This window comes from Salmo salar, chromosome ssa14 (assembly GCF_905237065.1).
Source record: "Salmo salar chromosome ssa14, Ssal_v3.1, whole genome shotgun sequence".
Classification (NCBI taxonomy): Eukaryota; Metazoa; Chordata; class Actinopteri; order Salmoniformes; family Salmonidae; genus Salmo; species Salmo salar.
Window position 1 is genome coordinate 16,866,417 of NC_059455.1, and position 11,754 is coordinate 16,878,170.

The 11,754-nt window shown below is 42.7% G+C and overlaps 1 protein-coding gene across 2 annotated transcripts; it reads left to right on the forward strand.

Moving 5' to 3' along the window:
- Positions 1-395: 395 nt before the first annotated feature.
- On the forward strand, positions 396-11,547 carry thpo (thrombopoietin). Of its 2 annotated transcripts, none has more exons than XM_045694006.1 (5): positions 396-670; positions 6,354-6,478; positions 6,800-6,886; positions 7,080-7,244; positions 10,320-11,547. In XM_045694006.1, exons 1-5 carry the CDS (start codon positions 604-606, stop codon positions 10,461-10,463), a joined length of 588 nt encoding a protein of 195 aa, XP_045549962.1. In that variant the 5' UTR covers positions 396-603; the 3' UTR covers positions 10,464-11,547. The 2 variants fall into 2 exon arrangements, with proteins under 2 accessions (XP_045549962.1, XP_045549963.1); XM_045694007.1 differs by lacking the exon at positions 396-670 and adding an exon at positions 4,333-4,526.
- Positions 11,548-11,754: the final 207 nt, after the last annotated feature.

Here is an 11,754-nt window from a genome sequence, read left to right on the forward strand (position 1 = left end):
GCAAGTCAGTTAAAAACAAATTCTTATTTTCAATGACAGCCTAGGAACAGTGGGTTAACTGCCTTGTTCAGGGGCAGAACAACAGATTTTTACCTTGTCAGCTCAGGGATTCGATCTCGCAACCTTTCGGTTATTAGTCCAACGCTCTAACCACTAGGCTACCTACCACCCCAATGAGTGGTTAGGAACGAGAATCAGTGGCTAACTGCAAGCATTACGAAGGAATCATTATCCTGATATTCAGTGGAGTGGCTGTGTGGTACAAAGTCTAAGATTAAGGGTCTCTTTTCCTAGTTTAAAATTAACATTCAACATTGGCCATGCTGTTGATGAAGCATGATTGGTGCCGCGCTCAAAACAACTGTTAACTCGGAACTGCAAAATCTGACTTTAGTGATTTTAAGATAACTGGGAACTCGGGAAAATACGTTTTGAACTTTCATCCAACTCGGAATTGTAAATCCGGAACTCAGGCCTCTTTCTAGAGCTATGACCTGAAGATCAATGACGTCATCATGAGTTTACCTTTGTGTTTTTTGAGTTCCAAATTGTCTTGAAAGCACCATAAATCCAGAGAATGGCAGACTTTGATGACAAAGTTTGATGACAAAATTTGCCCACGAAGGACCGTCGCGCCACCTTCCTGTTCAAGTGAGCACAGCACAACAAGGTGAGTCCAAACATGTCTTGTATGCTGCTGCATAAATTATGTAATATGCCAGGGAGATATGTATACTGTAGCTAAGAAAGTAATACTAAGTGTATGTTGTGTAGTAAGTTTTTAGTAGCCCATGTGCCTCACCCTAATAATTTAGCCTATTTTCACCTCTTAATTTCACCTACTGTTCTGACTTGGTGGTGCACATGTAGCCTATAACCTGTTTTAGAGAAATGTAATCATCGAATATTGTAAGAGCTTTCATTGTCTGCTTATATGCCCCCTTTATTTATCCTCCGGTTCTGACTTGATATACAGGGAGAACACTGTAAGAACGGCCCATGTTCTGAATTCTGTCGCTGTACATTTCAAAAGTGCTGAACAAATAGTTATATTGACTACGTCCGTCCTAGCTCGCTCATTAATGTCTTAATCGAAATTACGGATTGCCTCTTATCCACTTGTCATCCCCTTATGCCATAGTTTGTGGATCTCAATTGTCATTAGAAACTACATTTATTTAAGCAAGTCATCCATATCAGCTATGTTTTTTTTAAAAGCAGTAAATGAGGCTGAATGAACTGTTTCGCTGCCAGACAAGGCTCCGCTGATAGCCAGGTGTAGCAGTGGTAAGATGTTGGGACTCTGCTGTTGGGACAGCTTTATGTAGTCCCTAACATTTTGTGGGCACCGTTTGTCAACATTATAGTGCAATTAATGTATTGTTTAGTGTTGTGTAGTGACTTTGCTGGCATGCATCCCACATTTTTTGTTTTTTTGCCCCACCAAGTTTTACATGCTAAAATTGCCACGGGTCCCATTGGTGACCCGCCTGATGGCACGCTTTCTAAACAGCCCCCACTGTGTGATACCTCTGCAGTCAACTCAGCTCAGGACTATGACTGAAATATATTTTTAACGAGGCTACTCAAAGCAATTTCCTCTCCTGGCGAATTGCACAGTAGCCGGGCCTTGGTGTCTATTCAGTTTGGCTAGGGCTGCAGTGATTATGATGACGGTGTAACCCAGAGGCTAACACTGGGAATCAATCTCCCGAGTGGTGCAGCGGTCTAAGGCACTGCATCTCAGTGCAAGAGGTGTCACTACAGTCCCTGGTTCAAATCCAGGCTGTATCACATCTGGCCGTGATTGGAAGTCACATAGGCCTGCGCACAATTGGCCCAGCGTCGTCCGGGTTTGGCCAGGGTAGGCCGTCATTGTAAATAAGAATTTGTTCTTAACTGACTTGCCTAGTCCCTTCTGGGACTGGAAGAGTTTGGGCTGATTGACTAACAGGCTGGTAAATTAACTTGACCACCTGAGGAGTATACTACAAAGCAAGATCTAACTTGACAAAATATTCTGTAATAACTTTTTATTTTTTAGAAAGATAAGCTTGAAGTGGGATGGTTTAATTGACTCAACAATCAAAACACGAAGCCTATTTAAGTTCAGATTTCTTAATGAACCCCAAAAAATCTATGGTTATTTGTGGTTGTTTATCAAAGTTAGCTTGCTAACTCAATGATTCTGCTTTGTAGTATACAGTGCATTCGGAAATGTAACATTTTGTTACATTACAGCCTTATTCTTAAATGGATTAAAGAAAAACATTTCCTCATCAATCTACACACATTACCCCATAATGACAAAAAAATCCAGGTGTTTAGAAATTGTTGCAAATTTATAAAAAAAAAAAACTGATATCAAATTTACATAAGTATTCAGACCCTTGACTCAGTACTTTGTTGAAGCACTTTTGGCAGCAATTACAGCCTTGAGTCTTCTTGGGTATGACGCTATAAGCTTGGCACACCTGTATTTGGGGAGTTTCTCCCATTCTTCTCTGCAGATGCTCTCAAGCTCTGTCAGGTTGGATGGGGAGCGTCGCTGCACAGCTATTTTCACGTCTCTCCAGAGATGTTCGATCGGGTTCAATTCTGGGCTCTGGCTGAGCCACTCAAGGACATTCAGAGGCTTGTCCCGAAGCCACTCCTGCGTTGTCTTGGCTGTGTGCTCTGTACTTTTCTCCGTTCATCTTTCCTTCGATCCTGACTAGTCTCCCAGTCCCTGCCGCTGACAAAAATTCCCACAGTATGATGCTGCCACCACCATGCTACACTGTAGGGATGGTGCTAGGTTTCCTCCAGATGTGACGCTTGGCATTCAGGCCAAAGATTTAAATTTTGGTTCCATCAGACCAGAGAATCTTGTTTCTCATGGTCTGAGAGTCCTTTAGGTGCCTTTTGCCAAACTCTAAGCGGGCTGTCATGTGCCTTTTACCGAGGAGTGGCTTCCGTCTGGCCACTCTACTATAAAGGCCTGATTGGTGGAGTGCTGCAGAGATGGTTGTCCTTCTGGAAGGTTCTCCCATCTCCACAGAGGAACTCTAGAGCTCTGTCAGAGTGACCATTGGGTTCTTGGTCACCTCCCTGACCAAGGCCCTTTCCCCCCAATTGCTCAGTTTGGCCAGGTGGCCAGCTCTAGGAAGAGGCTTGGTGATTCCAAACTTCTTCCATTTAAGAATGATGGAGGCCATTTTGTTTTTGGGGACCTTCAATGCTGCAGAAATGTTTTGGTACCCTTCCCCAGATCTGTGCCTCGACACAGTCCTGTCTTGGAACTCTAAGGACAATTCCTTCGACCTCATGGCTTGGATTTTGCTCTGACATGCACTGTCAACTGTGGGACCTTATATAGACAAGTGTGTGCCTTTCCAAATAAAGTCCTTTCACTTGATTTTACCACAGGACGACTCCAATCAAGTTGTAGAAACATCTCAAGGATAATCAATGGAAACAGGATGCACCTGAGCTCAATTTCGAGTCTCATAGTAAAGGGTCTGAATACTTATGTAAATAAGGTATTTCTGTTTTTTATTTTTAATACATTTTAAACAATTGGGGTATTGGGGTATTGTGTGTAGATTGAGCAGGACATTTTTTATTGAATCCATTTTAGAATAAGGCTGTAAGTCAATGGGTCTGAATACTTCCCGAATGTACTGTACCTCTCTGGATGGTCGCACACGGGATGTCTCCTGAACATGTAGCTAAAACAACAACAAAACACCGGTCCTAGACAGTGAGTGAGTGAGTGAGTGAGTAAGAGAGACAGAGAGAGATAGAGAGGGGGGGGGGGAGTGTGTGTGTCTGTGTGTGTGAGAGTGAGAGTGAGAGAGATTTTTGGGAGAGAAATTCTTTGAAAGTGTAAGTGCTTTACATGGTTTGAATGACTATGTATATTGTAGATTAGAAGATTATGTTGTCAGTGATAAAAATGACTATAGTTGGTACAATAGAATCCTAAGCTTCAGGCCTACCATTTCCTCTATACTCCATGCCTAATGCCGATACGCGCTAACAGCTATGGAAGAATTCCAATCGCTGGATTGATCAGCTGTGCACACCAAAGAATTAGATTGAATAATTTCACAATGATAAACCCTTAACTCTGGTGGAAGTAGGCTAGGTAGCCCATCAACATATTCTCCTCTGAACGTTGGATGATATTTCTGTTGATGAGCCATTGTCATTGAGAGAGTAAGAGAAAGTTACTTAATGACAGTGGACAGCCGGAAGAACAGGAGATCCTTGATATTCGTTCTCGTGACCCTTTGGCATATGGAAATGACGTGCAACAGGAAAGTTGAGCGCGCTCTGGGACTTGATAGTGCGCGCCCTTCCGGCCATGAAAACGTAGGAAGGGCGCAAGGACGATAGAGGGGACACAACGTACTTCAGACATGCTGAAGGTAATTCGGAGTGGCAAGGATATATTGCCAACTGAAGACAGTAAACCAGATTTGTTTTAAATGGACCACATGAAAGGACGTCAGACGCAACCAAGAGGGGTATGGCGTTAAGCAGTGAGTATTCAGAGAGTGACCATTCACAGGGGTTTCAAAATTAACTGAACTAATGGGTAAAATCAAACTATCATGAGCGAAGCCTATGTCTTTGGGGACAAATACAAGTTGACTGAATTGAATTGCCCAGCCAGGGCCACTGACCAATAGCAAAGATTTTCTTAAATGGGTTTAATATGTTATGTACAGTTGAAGTCGGAAGTTTACATGCACCTTAGCCAAATACATTTAAACTCAGTTTTTGACAATTCCTGACATTTAATTCTAGTAAACATTCCCTGTCTTAGGTCAGTTAAGATCACCACTTTATTTTAAGAATGTGAAATGTCAGAATAATAGTAGAGAGAATGATTTATTTCAGCTTTTATTTCTTTCATCACATTCCCAGTGGGTCAGAAGTTTACATACACTCAATTAGTATTTCGTAGCATTGCCTTAAACAATTTAAACTTGGGTCAAATGTTTCGGGTAGCCTTCCACAAGCTTCCCACAATAAGTTGGGTGAATTTTGGCCCATTCCTCCTGACAGAGCTGGTGTATCTGAGTCAGGTTTGTAGGCCTCCTTGCTCGCACACGCTTTTTCAGTTCTGCCCACACATTTTCTATAGGATTGAGGTAAGGGCTTTGTGATGGCCACTCCAATACCTTGACCTTGTTGTCCTTAAGCCGTTTTGCCACAACTTTGGAAGTATGCTTGGGGTCATTGTCCATTTGGAAGACCCATTTGTGACCAAGCTTTAACTTCCTGACTGATGTCTTGAGATGTTGCTTCAATATATCCACATAATTTTCCTCCCTCATGATGCAATCTATTTTGTGAAGTGCACCAGTCTCTCCTGCAGCAAAGCACCCCCACAACATGCTGCTGCCACCCCCGTGCTTCATGGTTGGGATGGTGTTCTTCGGCTTGCAAGCCTCCCCCTTTTTCCGCCAAACATAACGATTGTCATTATGGCCAAACAGTTCTATTTTTGTTTCATCAGACCAAAGGACATTTGTCCAAAAAGTACGATCTTTGTCCCCATGTGCAGTTGCAAACCGTAGTCTGGCTTTTCTATGGCAGTTTTGGAGCAGTGGCTTCTTCCTTGCTGAGCGGTCTTTCAGGTTATGTCGATATAGAACTCGTTTTACTGTGGACATAGATACTTTTGTACCTGTTTCCTCCAGCATCTTCACAAGGTCCTTTGCTGTTGTTCTGGGATTGATTTGCACTTTTCGCACCACAGTACGTTCATCTCTAGGAGACAGAACGCGTCTACTTCCTGAGCGGTATGACGGCTGCGTGGTCCCATGGTGTTTATATCTGCGTACTATTGTTTGTACAGATGAACGTGGTACCTTCAGGCGTTTGGAAATTGCTCCCAAGGATGAACCAGACTTGTGGAGGTCAAACATTTTTTTCTGAGGTCTTGGCTGATTTCTTTTGATTTTCCCAAGTAAAGAGGCACTGAGTTTGAAGGTAGGCCTTGAAATACATCCACAGGTACACCTCCAATTGACTCATATTATGTTAATTAGCCTGTCAGAAGCTTCTAAAGCCATTACATTATTTTCTGGAATTTTCCAAGCTATTTAAAGGCACAGTCAACTTAGTGTATGTACACTTCTGACCCACTGGAATTGTGATACCGTGAATTATAAGTGAAATAATCTGTCTGTAAACAATCGTTGGAAAAATGACTTGTGTCATGCACGAAATAGATGTCCTAACCGACTTTCCAAAACTATAGTTTGTTAACAAGAAATTTGTGGAGTGGTTGAAAAACGAGTTTTAATGTCTCCAACCTAAGTATATGTAAACTTTCGACTTCAACTGTATGTGTCCAGGACTTCTGCTGCTGTGCATGGTAGCCTCTGAGGTGTGGGATGCTGAGACCAGGCCCATAGACTTTGTGTGTGACAGAGAGTCCCGGAGGGACCTAAACACTGTGGCAGACATGGAAGCTGCATTGGTGAGGCTAAACCTGTATGTTTTAAACAATCTGCCATATAAATTACCTTAAACACAGAGAGTAGCTCTGTCTGTCTGTCTGTCTGTCTGTCTGTCTGTCTGTCTGTCTGTCTGTCTGTCTGTCTGTCTGTCTGTCTGTCTGTCTGTCTGTCTGTCTGTCTGTCTGTCTGTCTGTCTGTCTGTCTGTCTGTCTGTCTGTCTGTCTGTCTGTCTGTCTGTGTCCGTCTGTCCGTCTGTCCGTCTTACCTCTCTCCTTTAATGTCTGTATGCTTCTCTCCTCTCTTCAGGCTTAAATGTCTGTATGTTTCTCTCCTCTCTTCAGGCTGATTGTGATGTCTTGAAGACCCTGCCGTCCCCCATTCAGCTCCCCTGCATCAAGGTTCACAAGGCTTCCTGGGAGAGGAAATCGGTACGCTATCAAACTCTTCAACTTCTGCTTCTCAAGGCAGATGATTTGTTTTCCTCGGTTCAGTAGCATCCAATTGTGGCAATCATTTGATGTTTGTATCTCTCTCTCTGTATGTGTGTGTGTGTGTGTGTGTGTGTGTGTGTGTGTGTGTGTGTGTGTGTGTGTTACCTATGTGTGTGTGTTTTTATGACAGGCTCAGGAGAAGAGGAGGGACATAGCTGTGTCTCTGGGTGCTCTGACTGGGAGTGTGAGGGTGGTTAGGACACTGAGTCAGCCTGGCTGTGCCTCAACTCTACTGGAGAGGCTGGAGCATACTGTCAACAATTACCTACACATAGTCACACACCTGGACATCACGGTAAGAGATAATAATAAATACATACACAGACAATATATATATATATATATATATATATATATATATATATATACAGTACATTCGGAAAGTATTCAGACCCCTTCACTTTTTTCACATTTTGTTACATTACAGCCTTATTCTAAAATTAATTAAATATTTTGTTTTCTCATCAATCTACACACAATACCCCATAATGACAAAGCAAAACAGGTGACATTTTTTTTGTATTAAAAATAAAAAACAGAAATACCTTATTTACGTAAGTATTCAGACCCTTTTCTATGAGACTCTAAATTGAGCTCAGGTGCATCCTGTTTCCATCGATCATCATTGAGATTTTTCTACAACATGATTGGAGTCCACCTGTGGTAAATTCAATTGATTTGACATGATTTGGAAAGGCAAACACCTGTCTATATAAAGGTCCCACAGTTGACAGTGCATGTCAGAGCAAAAACTAAGCCATGAGGTCGAAGGAATTGTCCGTAGAGCTCAGAGACAGGATTGTGTCAAGGCACAGATCTGGGGAAGGGTACCAAAACATTTCTGCAGCAATGAAGGTCCCCAAGAACACAATGGCCTCCATCATTCTTAAACGGAAGAAGACTCTTCCTCGAGCTGGCCACCGGCCAAACTGAGCAATTGGGGGAGAAAGGCCTTGGTCAGGTCAGGGAGGTGATCAAGAACCTGATGGTCACTCTGACAGCACTCCAGAGTTCCTCTGTGGAGATGGGAGAACATTCCAGAAGGACAACCATCTCTGCAGCACTTCACTAATAAGGTCTTTATGGTAGGGTGGCCAGACGGAAGCCACTCCTCAGTAAAAGGCACTTGACAGCCCACTTAGTTTGCCAAAAGGCACCTAAAAACTCTCAGACCATGAGAAACAAGATTCTCCATTCTGATGAAACCAAGACTGAACTCTTTGGCCTGAATGCTAAGCACCATGTCTGGAGGAAACCTGGCACCATCCCTACAGTGAAGCATGGTGGTGGCAGCATCATACTGTGGGGATGTTTTCAGCGGCAGGGACTGGGAGACTAATCAGGATCGAGGGAAAGATGAACGGAGCAAAGTACAGAGAGATCCTTGAAGAAAACCTGCTCCAGAGCACTTGGGACCTCAGACTGGGGTGAAGGTTCACCTTCCAACAGGACAACGACCCTAAGCACACAGTCAAGACAACGCAGGAGTGGCTTCGAGAAAAGCCTGTGAATGCCCTTGAGTGGCCCAGCCAGAGCCGGATTGAACCCGATCGAACATGTCAGGAGAGACCTGAAAATAGCTGTGCAGCGAAGCTCCCCATCCAACCTGACAGAGCTTGAGAGGATCTGCAGAGAAGAATAGGACAATTTCCCCAAATATATGTGTGCCAAGCTTGTAGCGTCATACCCAAGAAGACTCAAGGCTGTAATCGCTGGCAAAGGTGCTTCTACAAAGTACTGAGTAAAGGGTCTGAATATTTACGTCAATGTGATATTTCCATTTTTCTTTTTATACATTACAACAACAAAAAAAGTTAAATGTTTTTGCTTTGTCATTATGGGGTATTGTGTATAGGTTGATGAGGGAAAAAATGATTTAATACATTTTAGAATAAGGCTGTAACGTAACAGAATGTAGAAAAAGTCTAGCGGTCTGAATACTTTCAGAATGCACATGCAATTTTATTCATTTTGTAAACAAACACGTCCATTTCACCGCCCACACGTAGTTAGCTTATCAGTGTTGCTAAGTCACTATCGTTTCCATATGAAAAAGGCAGTATCCTGTCTTTTTCCAGGAATCTCTCATTGACTCCCTCTCATTTCATATGTAGCTGTGACCCCGACAACCCCTGCTCTTCCTTCCCCAGGAAGAAAAGCAGATAGCAGGGCATACCTTCCCTATGACAGAGGCACAGCCACGTAGGCCAAGCCTGGAGAGCTTATGCAAGGGACAGGCCATTCACCAGCAACATTTGTCATAAGACTCGCTAGAAATGAGCAAAACAGAACAGTTGTTTCTTTCCAATTGGCATTCACAATGCGTGTCTTGAGTGTGTCTCACTCTCATCTCACAATGTCAACAAAATGTGTATTATCAAATTACCAATGCAGACTCCAGCTCTAAATCAACAAATGCTTAGGCAAAGTTAATAGCGTTATAACTGTTGGGAATGTACAGGTGCCATATTGGGACATGTGGGTGATTCCTCAAAATGTAAATCCATAGAAGGGTCCTTTGGAGGAAGGATTGTTGAGGCTATATGCGACATTTGTATCTTAAAGCATAATTGAGAAATAATATACACTGAACAAAAATATAAAAGAAGCATGTAAAGTGTTGGTCCCATGTTTCTTGAGCTGAAATAAAAGATCCCACATGTTTTTTTATACGCACTAAAAGCTTATTTCTCTCAAATGTTGTGCACATATTTGTTTACATCGCTGTTAGTGAGCATTTTTGTCCATTGCCAAGATACGCCACACCTGTCAGGTGGATGGATTATCAAGGAGCTGATTCAACAGCATGATCCTTACACAGGTGCACCTTGTGCTGGGGACAATAAAAGGCCACTCTAAACTGTGCAGTTTTATCACACAACACAATTCCACAGATGTCTCAAGTGTTGAGGAAGCCATAAGCCGCCTCCTACATTGTTTTAGGGAATTTGTCAGTACGTCCAACTGGTCTCACAACCAAAGACCATGTGTAATCACACCACCCCAGGACTTCCACTTCTGTCTTTTTCACCTGCGGGATGGTCTGAGACCAGTCACCCAGACAGCTGATGAAACTGTGGGTTTGCACAACCGAAGAATTTCTGCACAAACTTCACAACTTTCAACTGTACTGGGCAGATGCAATCGTTCCTCTAAAGAAGTGAAAGGACCCTTCTATGGATTACATTTAGTGAAAATCAAAAAAAATCATGGACTTTTTAGTTCTAGTTTAGTGAGGAATCACCCATGTGTGTTATATTTTTGTTATACTGACTATCTCTCTTCCTCCATTCTCCCTTTTTTTCTCCCTCCCTTTTCTCCCGCTCTTTCCATCCTACCTATACCCCACCTTGTCCCCCTTGTCCTTCAGGGGTCTGTGGAGAGCCCAGTGTTGTCCTGTAGCCCTCAGAGTACCCACAGCCTGAGCACTGTTCTGTGGACTTTCAGTAGACTGCTCACTGGCAAGCTGGAGTGGCTTATGGCTGATCTGACCCACAGGTGCCCCAGAAGATGATGGAGAGGAAACAAGGAGAGGAAGCTGCTTAAGGGTATTGAGATGCAGCCACATAGAGAGAGCTGCTTTAGAGTATTGAGACGGGCCCAGAGAGGAGAGGAGACAAGGAGAGGGGAGCTGCTCAGAGAGGAGAGGAGAAATGAAACAACCCCCTGCCACACAGCAGGCAGCCTTTTGTCTGGCTGATAAAGAAAACATGTTCAAATGGAACATGGAGATACGTTACCCTCTGCTGGTCATTATTTGGAACTAGAGTTCACTGTTTCAGGCTTCAGCGTGGACTGCAGGATGTTTCTGCAGTACTACTACTACTACAAGGACAAAAGGAATAAGAAGAATGTACGCGTTGACACAATGACATCCTGATTGATGAAATGAAGGACTATTTGATGGCTTGCAGTGTATGGCACCTACCAACAGAGCATTTGGAACAAGTGTGAAGCAATTGGAGTCATTATTTGGATGCGATCATATACTAGTCCGCTTTTAGTATTTTAATATATTGTTCACTGTACATTACATTGGTTTTAAAACTGTATTTTCATTAACTAATTAATCAGGCTATATAAATATTTCCTTATACTTGTGTGAAATCATTCAAATTACACCCACAAAGGAAATTGTAGCCTGCCTACACTCAAAAAAGCCTGTCTCATAAAATGTCAAATTTTACGCATCATGTTTTAATTAAACTTCTGTGAAAGTAATACAAATACTCGCTGAAACCAACCAGCTGTTGTACAATTTTGGGGTCATGAGGTCAAGGAGGGACCATCACTAATTGGATAAACAACAAAATGTTACAAATGGGCGTGGTCATTAAAAGACTGACAGATAGGAATAGCTTTTGCAGGGATGGCGGCGAGTAGTGTGGATGAAATGGAGAGAAGGTTGGAGAGAAGGTTGGAGAAGCAACAGCTGTGCTGGAGTGCGATCACTATGGGTGATTGTTCTGATGATACGGAGTGGAATGATGATGTTCAAGAATCTGAATGTTCTGTAATGGAAAGACATAGGAAGAAGAGAGATCATGATACTGAAAGGTAGGAAGCCAAATAAAATAAAATACAAACTTCTCACATGAGTAGCCTCGTTTCACTGCCAAAAAAGATCTGAAGGATCTGAATGTAGGATTACAGGGACTCTCAACTATATTCAATGTGGCGGACAAATTTGAGGCTATGATTAAGAAGTTGGAGCTCTTCTCTGTCTGCGTTAACAAGGACAACACACAGGTCTTTCCATTGTTGTATGATTGTTTTTGTGTGCAAATGAACTCAAGCTTATGGAC